General features: G+C 45.8%; 1 protein-coding gene across 1 annotated transcript in view; it reads right to left on the reverse strand.

Moving 5' to 3' along the window:
* MARCHF6 (membrane associated ring-CH-type finger 6) overlaps positions 1-21,007 on the reverse strand; it is a 1,058,737-nt gene that overhangs the window by 972,528 nt on the left and 65,202 nt on the right. Inside the window, exon 3 of the mRNA XM_069219690.1 lies at positions 15,389-15,462. Coding sequence (XP_069075791.1) covers positions 15,389-15,462 — 74 coding nt within the window. The remainder of the gene's footprint in view (positions 1-15,388; positions 15,463-21,007) is intronic.

Consider the following 21,007-nt stretch of genomic DNA (forward strand, 5'->3'; position numbering starts at 1 on the left):
CCAGAGAGGGTGTCTGAATAGATCACTCCATCAACTGAGCCGTCTTTAGGGTCTGTGGAGAGGAGATCAGGGAGAGGTTCACTCTCAGCTTCCTGGTCCTCATCTGTTACCATCAACAGATTCACATCTGCCCTGTCATGGAAGAGCTTAAGGCGGTTCACATGGATCACCCTCTTGGGGGTCCTGCTAGTGCCTAGGTCCACCAGGTAGGTGACCTGACTCTTCTTTTCTAGCACTGGGTAAGGGCCACTCCATCTGTCCTGAAGTGCCCTGGGATCCACAGGCTCCAAAACCCAGACTTTCTGCCCTGGCTGAAATTCAACCATTGCAACCTTTCGGTCATACTAAAACTTCTGGAGCTGTTGGCTGGCCTCAAGGATTTTACTTGCCTTTTCCATGTACTCTGCCATCCTTGAAGGTAAGCCTAGTACATAGTCCACTATATCTTGCTTAAGCTCATGGAGAGGTCTCTCCCAGCCTTCTTTCACAAGAGCTAGTGGTCCCCTTACAGGGTGGCCAAACAGAAGTTCAAAGGGGGAAAACCCTACTCCCTTCTGAGGCACCTCTCTGTAAGCGAAAAGCAGACATGGCAAGAGGACATCCCATCTCCTTTTGAGTTTTTCAGGGAGCCCCATGATCATGCCTTTCAATGTCTAGTTAAACCTTTCAACAAAACCATTGGTTTGTGGGTGGTATGGTGTGGTGAATTTGTAAGTCACCCCACACTCCTTCCACATGTGTTTTAGGTATGCTGACATAAAGTTGGTACCTCTGTCAGACACCACCTCCTTAGGAAAACCCACTCTGGTAAAAATACCAATGAGTGCCTTGGCTACTGCAGGGGCAGTAGTCGACCTAAGCGGGATTGCTTCAGGGTATCTAGTAGCATGATCCACTACTACTAGTATGTACAGGTTCCCTGAGGCTGTGGGAGGTTCAAGTGGACACACTATGTCCACACCCACTCTTTCAAAGGGGACCCCCACCACTGGAAGTGGAATGAGGGGGGCCTTTGGGTGTCCACCTGTCTTACCACTGGCTTGACAGGTGGTACAGGAGACACAAAACTCCTTGACCTTCTGGGACATGTTGGGCCAATAGAAGTGGTTGACTAGTCTCTCCCACGTCTTGGTCTGTCCCAAATGCCCAGCAAGAGGAATATCATGGGCTAAGGTCAGAATGAACTCCCTAAACTCCTGAGGCACTAACACTCTCCTAGTGGCACCAGGTTTGGGATCTCTTGCCTCAGTGTAAAGGAGTCCATCTTCCCAATTGACCCGGTGTGTTCCTGTTATTTTTCCATTGGACTCTTCAGCAGCTTGCTGCCTAAGGCCTTCAAGAGAGGGACAGGTTTCTTGCCCCTTACACAACTGTTCCCTTGAGGGTCCCCCTGGGCCTAGGAGCTCAACCTGATGAGGGTCTAACTCCAGAGGCTCAGTTCCCTCAGAGGGCAGAACTTCTTCCTGAGAAGAGAGGTTCTCTTTTTCTTGTTGTGTTGCAACTGGTTCTCCAGTTGTCTTTCCTCTCCTCATGGAGGGTTGGGCCCTTTTTCCAGGCTCCAACACCACTTTTTCACCCTGAGCCTTGCACTGTGCCCTTGTCTTGACACACACCAGTTCAGGGATACCTAGCATGGCTGCATGGGTTTTCAGTTCTACCTCAGCCCATGCTGAGGACTCCAGGTCATTTCCAAGCAAACAGTCTACAGGGATATTTGAGGAGACCACCACCTGTTTCAGGCCACTGACCCCTCCCCACTCTAAAGTTACCATAGCCATGGGATGTACTTTAGTCTAATTGTCAGCGTTGGTGACTGGATAAGTTTGTCCAGCCAGGTATTGACCAGGGGAAAACAGTTTCTCTGTCACCATGGTGACACTGGCACCTGTATCCCTCAGGCCTTCTACACTTGTCCCATTAATTAAGAGCTGCTGTCTGTATTTTCGCATGTTAGGGGGCCAGGCAGCCAGTGTGGCTAAATCCACCCCACCCTCAGAGACTAATGTAGCTTCAGTGTGACACCTGATTTGCTCTGGGTACACTGTTGATCCCACTTGGAGACTAGCCATTCCAGTGTTACCTGGAGTGGAGTTAGAAGTTGTACTTTTCTTGGGACAGGCCTTGTCTCCAGTTTGGTGTCCAGGCTGATTACAGCTACGACACCAGGCCTTTTTGGGATCAACGTTTTTACCCTTGTACCCAAAATTGTTTTGTGAAGAGGCTCTGGGCCCACCCTCCTGAGCAGGTTTTTGGGGGCCTGTAGAAGACTCTTTACTATTTTTCCCTTTGGATGTCTCAACACTCTTCCCCTGGGGAGGCTTTGTGACCCCTTTCTTTTGGTCACCCCCAGTGGAAGTCTTCGTCACCCTATTCTTGACCCAATGGTTCGCCTTCTTTCCCAATTCTTGGGGAGAAATTGGTCCTAGGTCTACCAGATGCTGATACAGTTTATCATTTGAACAATTACTTAATAGGTGTTCTTTCACAAATATATTGTACAGCCGATCATAATCATTTACACCACTGCCTTGAATCCAACCATCCAGTGTTTTTACTGAGTAGTCAACAAAATCAACCCAGGTCTGGCTTGAGGATTTTTGAGACCCCCCTGAATCTAATTCTATACTCCTCAGTGGAGAATCCAAAGCCCTCAATCAGGGTAGCCTTCATGAGGTCATAGGATTCTACATCTTTTCCAGAGAGTGTGAGGAGTCTATCCTTACACTTTCCAGTGAACATTTCCCAAAGGAGAGCACCCCAGTGAGATCTGTTTACTTTTCTGGTTGCACAAGCCCTCTCAAAAGCTGTGAACCATTTAGTGATGTCATCACCATCTTCATATTTAGTTACAATCCCTTTTGGGATTTTCAACATGTCAGGAGAATCTCTGACCCTATTTATGTTGCTGCCATCATGGATGGGACCAAAACCCATCTCTTGTCTTTCCCTTTCTATGGCTAGGAGCTGTCTCTCTAAAGACAATCTTTTGGCCATCCTGGCTTGCAGGAGGTCATCTTCACTGAGGCTATCCTTATTGATTCCAGAGGTGCTGGACCCTCCTGTGAAGGAAGCAGCATCTCTGACTATCACAGTTGGAGTCAGGGTTTGAGGGACCATGTTCTCCCTAACTAGGACTGGAGGGGGGGAATTCTCCTCCACATCACTAGCTTCCTCCTCTGGGAGGTCATCCTCAGAGGGGTTGTCTTTGGCAAACTCTGCCAACAGCTCCTGGAGCTGTAATTTGGTAGGGTTTAAACCAGCTTTAATATTTTGTAATTTGCAGAGAGACCTTAATTCCCACATCCTAAAATGGAGGTTAGGGGTGAGGTCGAGTTCCATCACATTCTCTTCTGCATTAGACATTATGGGGGTGATTCTGACCTTGGCGGTCTTTTCGCAAGACCGCCGAGTTACCGCCGCGGTAAAGACCGCCGACCGCGGCGGTATGCCGCGGCGCGTATTCCGACCGCTGGGAGCGTTCCGCCGGAAAACCGCCAGCAGCCACACTGGCGGTCGGCGGGAAAGTGGAGACTGGTCAACCTCCACCGCCACGCCAGCAGAACACCGCCCACAGAATTACGACCCACATTTCTGTGTGGCGGTCTTCTGTTGGCGGTCACGTCCCTATGGCTCCCGTCGCCTCCCGGAGGACCAACGCAAGGTAAGTTGATCGTCCGTGAGGGGAGGGGGGGGGTGTTGTGTGATGTGTGCGTGCATGGGGGTGTGTAGAGGGGGTGTGTGAGTGCGTGCATGCGGGCGGGGGGTGCCGCTGTGCCTATGGGCAATGTGTGTAGTTCGGCGGGTGCGCATGTTGGCATGTATGTGTGCGGGTATGTGCCCCCGTTGTGTATGTGTGTGTGTAGGGGGTGTGCATATGTGCATGTTGGGGGTGCGTGCATGTCGGGGTGCGTGTATGTGCATGTCGGGGTGGGGGGGGCAGGGGGTTTGTAACATCTCTGGGGGGTGGCAGGGGGTGGGGTGGGGACTCGTGGGGGGTAGTGGGGGGTGGGGGAGACCCCTATCAGTGCCAGGGATGGAATTCTCTGGCCCCGATAGTGCCTACCGCCATGGTTCGCATGGCGGTTCCCGACCGCCAAACACCGCGGCGGTAAGCAGGGTCATGATGCGGTTGGCGGTCTTGGGTCGACCGCCGGAGTGCGCAAACTCCAGCCCGTCGGTCATGACCGCCGTGGCGGTCGGAGTGGGAAAGTGGCGGTCGATCGCGGCGGTGACCGCCGCGGTCAGAATGCCATTTTTTGGACCGCCGGTCTGTTCGCGGTCCGACCGCCGCCTCTCCGCCGACCGCCGGGGTTAGAATCACCCCCTATGTTTCTAAAAGTTGGAACACTTTTTAAGAATCTAAGACTATCTCTAGAACTTAATTCAAACTTTCACAAAACTTTTAAACTCTAAAAGAAATGCTAACAGGGACTAACACAAGGCCCTAGCAGGACTTTTAAAAATTTAGAAAAATAGCTCAAATTTCAAAAATCAGTTTCTAATGACAATTTTTGGAATTTAGTCCTGTGATCAGGTATTGGCTGAGTAGTCCAGCAAATGCAAAGTCTTGTACCCCACCGCTGATCCACCAATGTAGGAAGTTGGCTCTGTATGCACTATTTCAAAGTAAGGAATAGTATGCACAGAGTCCAAGGGTTCCCCTTAGAGGTAAGATAGTGGCAAAAAGAGAGAATTCTAATGCTCTATTTTGTGGTAGTGTGGTCGAGCAGTAGGCTTATCAAAGGAGTAGTGTTAAGCATTTGTTGTACACACACAGGCAATAAATGAGGAACACCCACTCAGAGACAATTCCAGGCCAATAGGTTTTTGTATAGAAAAATATCGTTTCTTAGTTTATTTTAAGAACCACAGGTTCAAGATTTACATGTAATACTTCAAATGAAAGGTATTGCATGTAGGTACTTTAGGAACTTTGAATTAGCAAAATAGCATATACAGTTTTCACATAAATGACATATAGCTATTTTAAAACTAGACAGTGCAATTTTCAACAGTTCCTGGGGGGGGAGTAAGAGTTTGTTAGTTTTTGCAGGTAAGTAAACCACCTACGGGGTTCAAGTTTGGGTCCAAGGTAGCCCACCGTTGGGGGTTCAGAGCAACCCCAAAGTTACCACACCAGCAGCTCAGGGCCGGTCAGGTGCAGAGGTCAAAGTAGTGCCCAAAACGCATAGGCTTCCATGGAGAAGGGGGTGCCCCGGTTCCAGTCTGCCAGTAGGTAAGTACCCGCGTCTTCGGAGGGCCGACCAGGGGGGGTTTTGTAGGGCACCGGGGGGGACACAAGTCCACACAGAAAGTACACCCTCAGCGGCACGGGGGCGGCCGGGGGCAGTGTGCAAACAAGCGTTGGGTTTTCAATAGAAAGCAATGGGAGACCAAGGGGTCTCTTCAGCGATGCAGGCAGGCAAGGGGGGGGGGGGCTCCTCGGGGTAGCCACCACCTGGGCAAGGGAGAGGGCCACCTGGGGGTCGCTCCTGCACTGGAGGTCGGATCCTTCAGGTCCTGGGGGCTGCGGGTGTAGTGTCCTTACCAGGCGTCGGGTTCTTAGAAGCAGGCAGTCGCGGTCAGGGGGAGCCTCTAGATTCCCTCTCCTAGCGTCGGGGTGGGGGCTCAGAAGGGTCAACTCTGGCTACTCACAGTCTCGCAGTCGCCGGGGAGTCCTCCCTGAAGTGATTGTTCTCCACAAGTCAAGCCGGGGGCGTCGGGTGCAGAGTGTCAAGTCTCACGCTTCCGGCGGGTAACGTAAGTTGTTTCAAAGTTGCTTCTTTGTTGCAAAGTTGCAGTCTTTGGTGAACAGAGCCGCTGTCCTCGGGAGTTCTTGGTCCTTCTAGATGCAGGGCAGTCCTCTGAGGCTTCAGAGGTCGCTGGTCCCTGTGGAAAGCGTCGCTGGAGCAGTGTCTTTAGAAGTGGGGAAACAGGCCGGTAGAGCTGGGGCCAAAGCAGTTGGTGTCTCCGTCTTCTCTGCAGGGTTTTTCAGCTTAGCAGTCCTCATCTTCTTAGGTTGCAGGAATCTGAGTTCCTAGGTTCTGGGGAGCCACTAAATACAGAATTTAGGGGTGTGTTTAGGTCAGGGAGGGCAGTAGCCAATGGCTACGGTCCTTGAGGGTGGCTACACCCTCTTTGTGCCTCTTCCCTGAGGGGAGGGGGGCACATTCCTATCCCTATTGGGGGAATCCTCCATCTGCAAGATGGAGGATTTCTAAAAGTCAGAGTCACCTCAGCTCAGGGCACCTTAGGGGCTGTCCTGACTGGCCAGTGACTCCTCCTTGTTTTTCTCATTATCTCCTCCGGCCTTGCCGCCAAAAGTGGGGCCGTGGCCGGAGGGGGCGGGCAACTCCACTAGCTGGAGTGCCCTGGTGTGCTGTAACAAAGGGGGTGAGTCTTTGAGGCTCACCGCCAGGTGTTACAGCTCCTGCAGGGGGAGGTGTGAAGCACCTCCACCCAGTACAGGTTTTGTTACTAGCCACAGAGGGACAAAGGCACTCTCCCCATGTGGCCAGCAACATGTCTGGTGTTAAAACTAGTCAGCCTACACGGGTAGTCGGTTAAGGTTTCAGGGGGCACTTCTAAGGTGCCCTCTGGGGTGTATGTTACAATAAAATGTACACTGGCATCAGTGTGCATTTATTGTGCTGAGAAGTTTGATACCAAACTTCACAGTTTTCAGTGTAGCCATTATGGTGCTGTGGAGTTCGTGCATGACAGACTCCCAGACCATATACTCTTATGGCTACCCTGCACTTACAATGTCTAAGGTTTTGCTTAGACACTGTAGGGGCATAGTGCTCATGCACTTATGCCCTCACCTATGGTATAGTGCACCCTGCCTTAGGGCTCTAAGGCCTGCTAGAGGGGTGACTTATCTATACCTGTAGGCAGTGTGAAGTTGGCATGGCACCCTGAGGGGAGTGCCATGTCGTCTTAGTCGTTTTATCCCCACTAGCACACACAAGCTGGCAAGCAGTGTGTCTGTGCTGAGTGAGGGGTCCCCAGGGTGGCATAAGACATGCTGCAGCCCTTAGAGACCTTCCCTGGCATCAGGGCCCTTGGTACCAGGGGTACCAGTTACAAGGGACTTACCTGGATGCCAGGGTGTGCCAATTGTGGAAACAAAAGTACAGGTTATGGAAAGAACACTGGTGCTGGGGCCTGGTTAGCAGGCCTCAGCACACTTTCAAATCAAAACTTAGCATCAGCAAGGGCAAAAAGTCAGGGGGTAACCATGCCAAGGAGGCATTTCCTTACACCCAGGAAGACACAAGCTGTGCAGCCCAGGATGAGACAGGCTGTGCACTCATTCCTCACACATCACCGAGTTCACATGGCATTATTTCATGAAACACACTTGGTGTCTGTGGAGGTGCAAGAAGAGCAGGAGCTCTGGAGAGTGACCATATGTAGACCATCTTATTTGTCTTTCTCTTGGGGAGGGCGTATTGATTTGGATAGCTCCTGTGGTACCCTTTGTAGTACAGGCCTATAAGACTGACAGGAAGGCAGGTATGTGTTCATGGAAGGGCTGCTGGATGGCAAACCCTTCTCTTTATGTCCCTAACTTGCATCATTCTGATTGTCTGGGCCAGATGACTCTTGTTGAACTCCCAGGCACTGGGTTTATGGGAGGGAAATTATCATTGTGTCCTAGACGTTGAGCTAGACCTGTGCACTCTTCCTGTAGGTGGGGCGATGTGCCACAAGGTGTCATAACACTTGTACTGCAGAGTAGATGTTATCCATCCACTGTCTATGACATACACATGACTGGACCTCTTCCTTTGTAATGACGAGGTGTGCAGGCACACGGTGACAAATGACTACCTTGCACGCACTATTTCAGACCAATGCCCACTGTTGATGTAGTGTTGGAGTCTGGAAACGGCAGTAATCCCCATGTGGTGGTTTTGGGTGGAGGCCTTGCAGGACCCATTGCACCTGGACAACATAGCCTCATGTCTCGCACAACACGGGTTCCACTGCGTCGAGGATAACAGAATGGGAAGCACATAAAGTGGTCATGGATAGCCACTGCACTGCTAGGATGTAGGGAGTATGTGGGATTGCATAGGGAAATAACAGACACAAAAGGGGGGTTGCACAATATTGAAAAAAAGGCCCCGTCGCATGCTGACAAAGTAAAACCACTTCAGGATCTTAAGCAGAGGTGCAGGGAACAGGCTACCAGGATTTTTAAAACTTGACTACAGTAAAGCATTGTTCTGCTACATGGTGTTGGGCGTGCGCGGGCAAAGTGTTGGCGTAGCTTCTTGGAGGGGGGGGTAGCGCTCCGTTCTCCAAAAAGGGCTATTCCTACAGAGAGTAGGGGATTGTGCTGCTCCCAGTCCCAGGCCAACATAAACACTGCCATTATGGAAAACTACAACACCCTTTACACAGCACTGGATGCTGCCACCACAGACCAAATATGGGATTTCCTGATGGAGATCCCATCCTTCCCAGACCCGCTACAGCGCACAGAGCTGGAGGAGCCCCTCCAAGCTGATTAGATACACAAGGCCATCTCACATATGACTAGTAACAAAACATCATGAAGGGATGGTTTTCCGATAAAGTATTATGCGTCTTTTAGCATGCTCCTTGCCCCTAAACTTGCTGAAACTGTATGAGAAGGTGACAGAGGGAAGTGCTCCTAGACACTCTCAAGCTTTGACTGGGTGCTTCCAAGGTCAGAGTGAGACTACCTGGATATTTGCTCATACCAGCCACTCTTGATTTTAAACCTTGACTATAAAATATTTAGGAAACTCCTGACAAACAAGCTGCTGCCAGTTAGTAGCAAACTGGTCCACAAGGAGAACGGTTTTATACTTAAACGCAATACATTAATGAATATTCACTGTCTGTTGAGCCTAACAGGGACATGCACGGGTGACCCTGAGAACTGCCTGGCGATGTTGGTTGATATAGAAAAAGCATTCAACACCCTCAGCTGGCAGTATATTTTTGCGGTATTAGAGCTTATGGGAGTGGGCCCAATTTTGCTGTGGTGGGTGAACACTTAAGATTGCAGCCCAATGCACAGATGAAACTGGCACGAGCATATCCAACAGGATAGCAATACACCTAGGCAGTAGACAGTGGTGCTCGTTGCCACCGCTCATCTTCGCGCTTGCAATGGAACTGCTGGTGGCTTGGCACGCACCAAGGCCAGGACTTGAGAAGTGCATGGGTTTGTGGAGTGGCATACGTGATGCAGGACTTCTGAACATCGTAACTGCCACTAATGAAAATGCTGAATCAGTCTGGGGCATCTGCACATCAACTGGCGCACATCCTGCTTGTTCCAGTTTCAGTAAATAGCGCCACAAAGGAGGGAGACCGGGTGCCCATCAGACTTGGGTGGCATTATAAGACCCTTAAATATCTGGGGGTTGACGTCTATCATTCAGAATCTGATCTGGCATTCTGTAATTTGGGCAGAGCGTGAGCAATGATCACAGCTCTCTCCCTTTCAGCCTTTCATTACCATGTTTCCATTGGGCCCGGGGAAAATTGCAAAAAAAGCTGATTTTGTCCAGCTTGCTCTATTTGTTCTCAACTCTACCGCTACTTCTGCTGGGGCGATACTTTCAGGGCCTTCATGGGCTGCTGTCAGATTTGATTTGGGGGTTGGGCAGGAAAATGGCTGCACAGCAGAGGACACTACTGGCAACAACAGGGGTGTACCCTAGTGATCCAATTACAACTGGGTACATCAAAATAGTATACACAAAAAAGGGGTATGTCTAACTGGAAAGAATACAATATTCATAGTTACGGCAGTGAATACATAAATTAGTCACTGGACCTGTGGTAAATAATTTCTAAAGGCATATTTATTACAATTTATTAGGATCACGCAACAACCTGTTGCTTAGTGCACCTAAAATCAGGAGTATGAACAGGTCATAACCTATAACATATATCTACAACTCACTTAAATTCAAAAGACAAATCAAAAACAAAAAAAACATGCCAGATTTCTGTATATAAGCGAGATGTTAGCGAAGGCACAGGGGGTTTGGTTTTCTCGCCAGCTTGCCTATGGTGTGTCTTCGACACTGAATTTTTATTTTGTTGCTGACAACAGTGGATTTCTGCGATGTACCACCCTTGTCATACGAGGGCCTAATTTAGTTAGCGCTTAAAAGGACACAGTTATGTGCTGCCTCTCCCACCTGGTTATAGTGCATGTCGATTAGGCCTGAGTGGGTGGTAGACGCACTCCCTCTGCCCCAAGTGAGGTATGTGGTGGCCATGCAACTTTGGTATTCTCTTATCTAGAAGCTCCCCTTACCCCTGGTTTGTCACCAGCTTTCGATGCACGTTTTTTTCAGGTGCACCGTTTTCAGATTTTGAATGGGGTTAGTGATACTGTCAACTAAGGTACAAAGCAGCACAGGATTGGCTCCTTCTCTTTTACAAATTATGCTACTCCTTTAGTCATGCTATCTTGATCTGCTTTCATACCATGGTATGCCTGGGGTCTTCTTGCATCATCTCCGCTTTTAAATCAGAAAGTGTAACAAATTTTGGAAGTGTTATGCTTCTGATTTACTTATATGTATATACATCATTTGTTTAGTGGTCTCTTCTTTCTTCCATGATCTGAGGAGGCCTGTAGTTTACAGGGGGTGAAACGTGTCAACACTTTAATTGGAGGTGTTGCTTGAAACCAATAAAGAAACTTAATTGTGTTTGTGAAGTACATTTTTCTTCTTTTTTTTTTAAAGAAGTGGACTGAAGGGTTCTCTAGATGTTTTCTCAGCTTGAACTACCTTCTATGTGGACTGATTCCATAAATTTAGGACGACAGCCACACAAAATTGAGTAAAAACTGGAAGATTGAAGAAGGACTGTATTAAACTGTATTTGTATTGTCAGCCAGAGATCTGGCATGGTTTTTTGTTTGTCATTTGTCTTTTGAATTTCAGTGATTCGTAGAGATATGTGATAGGTTATGGTGTTTTAATTTGCCTGAATTTAGGTGCACCAAGAAACAGGCTGTTGTGTGATCCTAATAAATATGCTTTTAGAAATGATGTACCACAGGTCCAGTGACTAATTTATGTACTAACCGCTGTAACTAATAATATTGTATTCTTTTCTATGACAAATCCCCCCATTTTTGTGCACAGCAGAGAACACTGTGCCCCCCCCCCCGTGGGGAGGAAGCAAGGGAGAGGGAGAGAAGGAGAGGGAGAGAGGGAGAGAGAGACAGAGACACACAAATGCCCCTGATGGGCACTCGCATAGCGACATGCCCGGGTGGAAAAATGACTAATTTTGGGGGCACGCATGCACTGGCATAAGTATGATCGTGGCAGAGGGAGGTATCCTTTATATGCCCCCAGTTGCCAATTTGGCAGCTGATTATGATAGGCACCCTTATCAAGTGGAGCACCATGCGCACCTGAAGGGAAGGGAACCGGAGGACCGGGATCCTCTTGAGAGGAACGGGGGGGGGAGAGAAACAGCTCACCCTGGAGGAGGTGAAAATCGCTATAAACACAGTTAGCCGTGGGCAAGGCACCAGGCTCCGATGGACTCCCTTTGGAGTTCTACACGACTAATGTAGATCTTCTGGCTCCTGTTTTAGTTGATCTCTTCGCCGAGGCTTATGATGCAGGTACCTTGCCTGAGACTCTGCGGGAAGCACTAGTGGTTCTTCTACCTAAGACCAGGTCACGAGAAGCATCAGTGACCGACTTTTGGCCCTTATCCATGTTGAACTGTGACTTAAAAATCCTTAGTAAAGCCCTAGCTAATAGACTCCTGCCCCATGTTCCTCACCTCATTCATGAGGACCAGAATGGTTTTATACCCGCGCGTAATACCTCTCTGAACCTGAAGGCTCTTTACACTTCTACACCTACCACATGGGGTGCAACTCCCCAGGTCGTGCTGTTATCAAAGCATTTGATTTAGTACGGTGGGATTTTCTGAGGGCAGTGATGGCCCGAATGGGGTTGGGCGACAACTGGATACGATGGGTTGAGCTCTTGTACTATTTCCCATTGGCGAGAGTACAGGTGGGGGGTGTCATATCGACTTCTTATCCAATATTTTGTGGTACCAGACAGGGCTGCCCTCTCTCAACTATATTGCTTGCGCTGGGCATTGCGTCTGTGGTGGGGCAGTTCCAGATGGCGGGGTGCGGTCGGGGGTGCCATGGGGTCGCATTATATCACTCTACGCGGATGACCTGCTGATCTATCTACGGGATGGCATGTTGGGTATCCCTTGGGCTCTCACTCTACTTGAGCGATTTGGTAGCTCGTCTGGTCTCAGGGTGAATAGGAGAAAGACCTACGTTTTCCCACTGGCTGAGGGCGAGGAGTGTCCCTCCTCCTGTCCAGTGGATATTCCTTGGGCTCCTCGTACCTTTAAATATTTGGGCATACTCCTTTGACATGCACTCTATTGTTTGTTCAGTGTCAGGAGGGTTGGCAGTACTGCTGGCATTGTACTAAGTTTTTGCCCCATTGGAGAGACTCCATGGACATGGATACTGTGTGGGCGTGTGTCTGACTATATTGGTTGTTCATTGTACTTCAATGCTGCAAAATTCTAACAGTGATTTTTGTTAAGAATGAGGCCCAACTAGCACATTGTTAAGCTCCCACTGCATGTTCAGCTGCAGCCTTCTATGTTTTATTAATTTAATTTTGATGTTTTTGAAAACTTGTTTTATTGAACACAACGATCAAAAACAATGCTTACCCTACTTCCTTAACATGTTTTTTTCATTTTACATGTTGTACAATAGTTCAAATGTGAAAAAAGGGGTGTAGCAACTTTAATTCTGCTCTATCACAGGGCTTTATCAGACATATTGACTAGTGTTGCTCTTACCTAGAAACATTCCTTTCTACTCATCCAAACAAGTTGCTGTGATCGCTAAGTAGTGCGAGGTACCAGAAGGCCCAGCACTATTACCTCTTTTCTTCAATGGACATCTTTTATCTTTGGTATAAGTGATACAATTGCTTTCCACACACTTATATCTGCACTGACCGTTCACATGCACAAAACATGCCCTGGTGATTGACATGAGTACTCCCATGTACTGTTATGATTGCCTAAACAGTGGTGGTACTTCAAAGAGTTTTTGTGAATAATTAGTATGATCAGACTTTTTCTGTCTGAAAGGAAAGTGGGGTCTATTGACCATTCTTGTATAATGTTTGGCTTTTATTTGAGCCTCAGACCCATGTTCTCATATTTGTTGTGTGTCAGTCAGTGAGTCAGTCAATTCAACTTTATTCAGCAAATTGCCATAAAGGTATGGAAAACATACAATAAATTAAAAAACATTTTTAAAGATCATCTGTTATTACAGCTGTCGTGGCACTTTCTTGTTGTACGTGTCAAGTGTGTGTAGCATGTGTGCAGTTGTAAGACTGTGTGTAGTGATAGTCTGGGCACAAGGACCAGTGGGCTCCAATTCTTGATAGCCCCTGGTTTAGCCTGGCACAAGACTGGGTACGGCTTCATCAGACAGTGGAAGCATACTACCTACATTCCTGTGGCTGGCAAATGGAGACCCAGACACTGATGCAAGGGAGGATGGCGACAGAACTATCCGTAGAAATTCAATAGGGTCTTGTTAGCAGAGGGCTGCTGGTTAGTTTTTCCTGACCACAGCCATTTGGTAATGGTAGGGCTGAGGGGGTGGACTTTAGTGTCTGTTGTTTAGGGTAAGGACGTTTCTGGACCAGGCCTGCCTATTTGACTGTCCCCTATTATTGCTTCTGAAATGCTGATGACAGCCAGGTGCAGAAATCTCAAACTTCACTGTGCTCTTTTTTGGATGCTCCTGTTTTAAACCAGCATCACTGCTACATGCTGCAAGCCCTATTACCATACCCAAAGCCTTAGTCTGAGAAAACATCTGAACACGATGCTTGAAAAAGAACCAACTCCAACTGCTTCCAGAAGTTTATACCAGTATAAAATTGGGAGGCAAACTACCCAACTTTGTTCCAGGTCCAAGTTATTCCTGATCAAGAAAGGACAGCCTGCAGAGTATTTGAAGGACTTCTGTGTGACCAGACTTGAGCGTGCATAATAGCCAGTCTCCTAGAGATAAGGGCATATCACCTTTAGTCTACACTTCTTACTGGAGGAGCTGAGGGTCTGCCTAGTACCTAGACACCACCTGCTGCTCAGGGAGGGAAGGAGAGTGTCTGGTCCTGTGGGGGAAGAGACCTTACAAGAGGAAAACCCCAGTGTGTGCCTGGCTTGAGGAACACCCAGAAGAAGCTGACTGCGAGAGGGAGCGAGGAGTGACCAGTTTTGTTATGGGCCTCTCAAGTGGGTGCCCTTCTGCAAGACTTTCAAGCGCAAGGTATCAAAATTTCTTCATGTGCCCAAGAGTCTGGTGCTGCCTCTCTCAAACGTCAGAGCTGAAGATCCTTTGTCACCAGTGATGCCTTGTCTGGACCTAATCTGTCTGGGGGCCAAATTGGCAAAGGGGTACCAATGCTGAAGACCCAGCCCTGAGGCTGCACCTGCTGTGACAGAGAACCAATCCACACCTGGTCTAGGAGGCTGCAACTGCCTAAGATGATTGCCCGCATGCAGGCCCACAGTGCTCCTCTGACTCAGGGGCTTGTGTTCTGTGAGAACTTGCCACCTCTGCCAGTGCATCAAAAAATCTGCCACTGCAGGAGAAAGTGCATGGAATACTTTTTCCAAATACTGGGGAGTGTAGACATTAGTAATTTCCTATAACTGGAAAAGGGCAAAAGAGGAGTGTAGCATCCATCTGAGGATTGTAGATTAAATTACCATCTGTGTCTGAAAACTCTATTGAACTGTGTAGCGTTTCGTTTTGCTATTAGATATAAGTGCTTTCTCTTAACTGAAAGTTAAGCAATGGGTGGACAATACATTACTGCCATTGTTGGTTAATTGTTGAATTCTGAGCTTCTCCCAAAATACTCCATTATGTCCCTGAAAAGCCTTTGACTGTTCACCCAGCACACACTCAAAACCAAGTGTGGGAAGGGTCTACTTGACTGAGTTTGCAGAACCACAAAAAATCAGGGTCAAACTACCTTAACCACCATCATCAGTGCCCAGTACCTGTCTGTCCTGTGGCCCAGGAACAGTCTCTGACATGATCTATAACATAAGGCTTCAAAGTGGCAATACACAAATTTTAATGGTTGTTAGGACATTTGTGATTGTGAGCTAATGTTTGCAGCATGAAAGACTACAGCATACAGAGCATGTAAGCACCTACATTACAGGTAGAATTTCCTTCCCCATACAAACAAATAAACATTTCCTACCCTTTTGGTAATGTAGCTAATGAATTTAACTAATTTAAGAAATGGGTAGATCATAGTAACAAATAAGAACTTACTTGGTGTAAAAGCAAATCTGTGCTTGCATAATTCACAATATTCTTTCCTGCTGTGTTTAAGCCACTGAACTAAACTGAAATAAAATATAATTATATAAAAAGTATGTACACACAAAGAGGCAGTAAACAATGGCTAAATACCTTAGCGACTACAAGACAGTTCAGTGAAATTCCAGATGAATATTCCAAGCATGTACACAATGCATATAAATAACTCTGGATCAAGTATTAAACACAATTCTTGATTTATTGCAGTAATGATGTTAGATTACAAAATGTTAAATCATCACAGAATCAGGGGCAGTATGCAAACAAGCATTGCCAAGGCCAATATGTTTTGCCTTTGGGACCTATTGGCTCTAGCAATTGCTTTTGGCAGGGTCATACAGAACCGGGACACATACTGTACAGCATCGTTAAAATAAAAAAAATTAAAAAAACTTTGACAAAACAAATAGCTCTCACATACGCTAGAACAACTGTCTTTGCACTGATTGTTGTTAATAGCAAGTCTGATCCTCGTAGTACTGACCTAGAAGGTTGAAAATACTTGCCAGATGCATTCATCCACTGAGTTATCCCACAGTCACACTACCTGTGGAGAATATAGAAACGTGTGCAGCCCCCTCAGTTATGTGTTCTCCAGTGATCAGAGTGCGACATTTCTCCAAAGTTTACACGACAAAAGGGAAAAAAAGCATGTGACCATCGCTGCTGCTAGGCAGTTGTTCTTTGCCGATAATAAACACGCCCCCGCCCCCACCCCAACTGCGGCCCTCTTAGTAAGTTATGCACTTTTCCAAGCCTCCTCAAAATTCCAGAGGTAGAAAGGAATAGGCCAAAATATGAGTATTGCTTCCTTTTATGTTTCTTGAGATCCACATTCTTTTTTTCTTCACAGTGGAGGCAGCCAGGGTGGTGACTATCCTTCAAAGCCAAAACAAGAACAGGAAATACACACATTTTGTTACAACTTCAGAAGAGTAGCCTCTTTAACTTCCCCTTTACGTTTTAAACACAGGAGCATTAAAAGGAGGAGAGGGTTAAGGTTAAGTTGAAACTTTTGAAACCTGAAGACCATAAAAATCCTGCACTGCCACTTGATCAAACACTGTGATTCCAAGCACAATCCCTGTGCTTGAAAGAGTAAACATTTGTAATGTAAAAGCAATGCTTGCAACGAACACTGTGCAGGCCAACTGAAATTATGAGATTCTGTGGCTACTGTGTTTTCCACATAATTTTCTTTGCTTGCCATCATCTACCTCATAATCGGCAGATGTTAAATTAAAAAACAGTTTCTATTCAAACAGATCAAAAGTTATTAAAATGCTGCCAAATGTGTGCCTACCAGCGGCAACCCTTTGCAAAGATTAACAGGTCATCTTTCAGCTGCTGTATTAAAAGTGTTAAACTTATCCTAAAGAGGTAAAACCTTTGCTCAAAGAGTTTATGATATGGTTAAATGACTAACTAGTTATACTGCCACAAAATGTTCAGCATTATGCCGAATAATTTGCCTTTTCTTAAAACATAAATTAGTCAATCCTGTCACAAAATGGAGTCATCCCCTGCTGCATAATTACAGTGGTCCTGTCTATCAGGATTACTGTATTGCCTCATCCATTATCAGTCACCTCCACCACTAATCTATGTAACCATTCCACCGCTTATAATCCAAGGTACAGCTTTATTATTGTGTACAAAGCTGTGTCCTCTGTTGACAAACACATTTAAATGATTTACGATTTTTATTTGGACCACAGACTTACACAGCACCTGTGAAGTTGCACATACAGTTACTACCACCCTCACCCGATTGTGGATCAAACAGACTGCAAACTCAGAAATGTCAGATTCGTAAACAGTATAGTGTGGGACTGTTTCTCACATGCTATAAAACATTAGATCTTTCATGTGTTCTCTCCTAACGAGAATGTTACAGGCTCGTGGCAAGCAGACACCATCCACCTCAGCACACTAAAGTCAGTAACAATTATACCATCATGTCTGGCCTTTAAATGAGAATAAAGGGGCCCCTGATATGGGGCTGTGGCACCTGTAACCTAAGAGCCTGACCCTGAGCTGCACCAAATGTGCAGCAGGACAGTGCAGTGAGCTCAGTGCTCTCTAAAAGCCCACACACTGCAGTCCATGTCAGTGACTGCAGAGCAGCACCAAGCACTGTTCAGAGTCTGAGCTTCGTATAGAAACGATACTAGCACACTGAGGAAAAGAATCTCCCAGCGACTTCAGAACAAACCGATATTGTGCAACTCTGAAGGACTCTGAGGGGCGGGGTGCTGCAATCCCCAGACTGTTTTTTTAAGTGCTTAATTTCTGCAGGTGGCGAGCATCACTTTTAGGCGACTTGACTTATTTTCTCTAACAGACTCTGACTAAGAGAAAGAAATCGGAATGGGGGAAAGGAGGAGAAAACAAACTAGAAGTACCAATTTCCCCACTTTCTTGCTCATGTTGCGTCAGTGGTAGTCAGACAAAGGTCCTGAACAGTTCACTGTGGAATAAGCCTACCTTGATGAAGTCGGTCACCTGCTTGCTGAGCTTGCGGATACCGAGATACAGAAGTTTAGCCGAAAGGCACCCACCAGTATCAACCAACCAACCACCACTACAGCAACCACCTTTTTTTTGCCATCATAAATCATTGCTGCATTTCGGATTGCAAATCTAAGATGGTGATCTGTGTTGCTTTGTCAGGTGCCAAACACCATGATCCAAGCACTAATTTACTGCACATGGGAAGGGAGGGGGTAGGGAAACGGCTGAAGCAGTAAAGTGGGCGGGGTTGTGAATTCAGAGAAAGTAATTTGAAGCAGCCCTCAAAAACAGCATCTGACATTCTATCTGAGTAGGTAAGAACAAGAATTAAAACCCTGTATAACTCGGAGTGACTGATTACACTGAGCGCTTGTGTGAAATGGTTTTAGAGAAAGGGAAAATTAGTCCCTTAACAGATGCTAATATTGGGCCTAGTAGAAAGCTACAAGTAACGCAGCACTGCTCCAGGAGAGTGAACAACTTACAAAAAAGGGGGGGACAAATAAGACAGAATAACCACTTGGAAGCAAGGAGTTTAAAGGAAAAAGAAATCGACAAATGAAAAGCAATGGGCGGTCTTGAAGCCCATAGGGTACATACAACAGGTTTTGAAACTCAACCTAAAAAGAACACTTAGAAGAATCCACATACTATGAGTGGTTTAGTGCACTCCATAAAAAAAAAAATGTACTTACTGCTTCCTGATCTTAGTACGTTTCCAACAGGAAGGTCATGGAGAGATTCAAACCCGGAGACAACATTACAGATGGTGAACCTATCCAACCCGGTGGTGAATTTATCAGTCCATCAGTTATCACCTGAGGAAGAACAGGTTTTATCTAAAGGACTGTCATTTGTCCCTACAAATTTACCTAATTCTTTTAATCTTAAAATGGAATTACACAAGTACTTTCGGAAAGTCAGACTAAGGTACTATTTTAATAAAAATAGGTCTGGTCCTTCTACCTCTGTCACTTGTCTGTGAACACCTTCTACCTTCACTCCCACTGCCCACTTGATGTCACATAAAATCTTGACCTTTGAACAGGTAGTTATGAGAGATGTGATGAACATGATCTCCAAGGGGAAATATGTTAAGTATAACACCACTAAAGATGAGAAGGATGCACTATCTAATTTAAAATCAAAACAGGCAGATCGTGATTAAACAGGCGGATAAGGGAGGAGTGATTGTTGTACAAAATACCAATGATTATAAAGGTGAACTCTTCATGCAATTGGCAGACACAGGGAGTCATGTGAAGCTAGAACACGATCAGACTAGTGAATTGAGAGATTTGATTAAAAGGGTCACTGATGAAGGCCTTATGATGTTTTTTTAAAATCAGATTTGGAATATGAGTTTTTGAATAAAAAGAATCCTTGCACTCCCACGATTTATACACTTCCTAAAATCCATAAACATCTCTCTAAACCCCTGGGTCACCCGATTATATCAGGATGTGGCTCTATCTATCAGTTTGTAAATATGTGGATTTCTTTTTGAAACCGTTAGTACCCATGACAGAAGCTTGCCTTAGAGATACAATGGAAACTATTAAAATGATTGATAATTTACATTTTGATAGTGGAAAACAAGTTTTAGTGACAATGGACATTGTTTCGGTATATACTAATATCCCCCAGGGACATGCCTTACAGGTGATCGAAAAAGTACTGGATGGGAGGTCACAGCCATCCCAAGTACCGACTAAGCTCATTACAGAGCTATTACAGATAGCAATGACTAGAAATTCATTTTATTTTCAGGGAGATTTCTATATGTAAACAAAAGGTGTTGCCATGGGAGCAACCTTTGCACCTGATGTAGCGATCTTGTGTATGGACAACTTTGAACAATTCATCTTCGATAGGACTTTACCATACTTTACTCAGATAACTTTAAGGAAACGATATATAGATGATGTGATAATGATCTGGACAGGGACCCAAGGTGATTTATTGAGGTTCCATAAGTGGCTAAATGAGAAATTGCACAATATTCTATTTACCATGCACTTTAGCCCATCTGAGATTGATTTTCTGGATGTAACAATTAAGGTGGAAGACAACCGACTCTATACTTCCTTATAAAGGAAGCCCAGTGAGAGGAATTTACTTTTACAATATACAAGTCATCATCCCCGCAATTTGAGGGACAATTTACCATATGGGCAATTCCTCAGTCTTAGAAGGAATTGTTCTCAGAAACAAGAATATTTTGAAGAATCTGAAGACTTGATTAATCGCTTAATAACATGAGGTTATCCTAAAAGTATAGTGAGGAAGTCACACAAGAGAGCATAGGTCTGTCACAGGGACATCTTACTTGAACCAAAGATACAGACAGATAATGACAGTAATAGGTTGATATGTGTTACAATGTACTGTACCATAAGTACTGAAGTTAAAAAGATTATCAACAAACATTGGAATCTGATTACAGACAAACTTGAAATACAGGATCTCACCATGTTTGCATTTAAAAGAGGCAAGAACATCAGAGACTGGGTGGTTAATTATCTGTTAGCAGACCCTCCCAAACCCTGTTTATCATCAATGTTCAATTTACCTAATATTGTGGGTCATTTTAAATGTGGGTCATGTAAAGCCTGTATCCAATGTATGGAGATGAAAATATTCAAACATAATCATGTAACTGTACAACTTAAAGAACATACAAACTGTAACTGTATGAATGTTATTTATGTAATCAAATGCCCTTGTGATTTGATATATGTTGGTCAAACTAAGCAAAAGATTAAGGAACCGATTTTACAGCACTGCAGTCGCATTAGATGTAAAATACAAGGTGCACCTTAGGTTGAACATTTCACTGCATTGAATCTTCCGGTAGATTCCGTAAGATGGGGTGTGATTGATAAGATCACTGTTAACCAACGAGGAGGTAATATGACCAGTATATTAAATCTACGAGAATGTAAATGTTCATTTGCTTGATTCTGTGTCGCATGGCCTCAATGAATATGAAGAGACAGCAAGTCTATTGAATGGCTAGAGGGTAGTGACCTTTCTTCCTGATATTCCATGTGGGGT

The sequence above is a fragment of the Pleurodeles waltl genome, chromosome 2_2, assembly GCF_031143425.1.
Source record: "Pleurodeles waltl isolate 20211129_DDA chromosome 2_2, aPleWal1.hap1.20221129, whole genome shotgun sequence".
NCBI lineage: Eukaryota > Metazoa > Chordata > Amphibia > Caudata > Salamandridae > Pleurodeles > Pleurodeles waltl.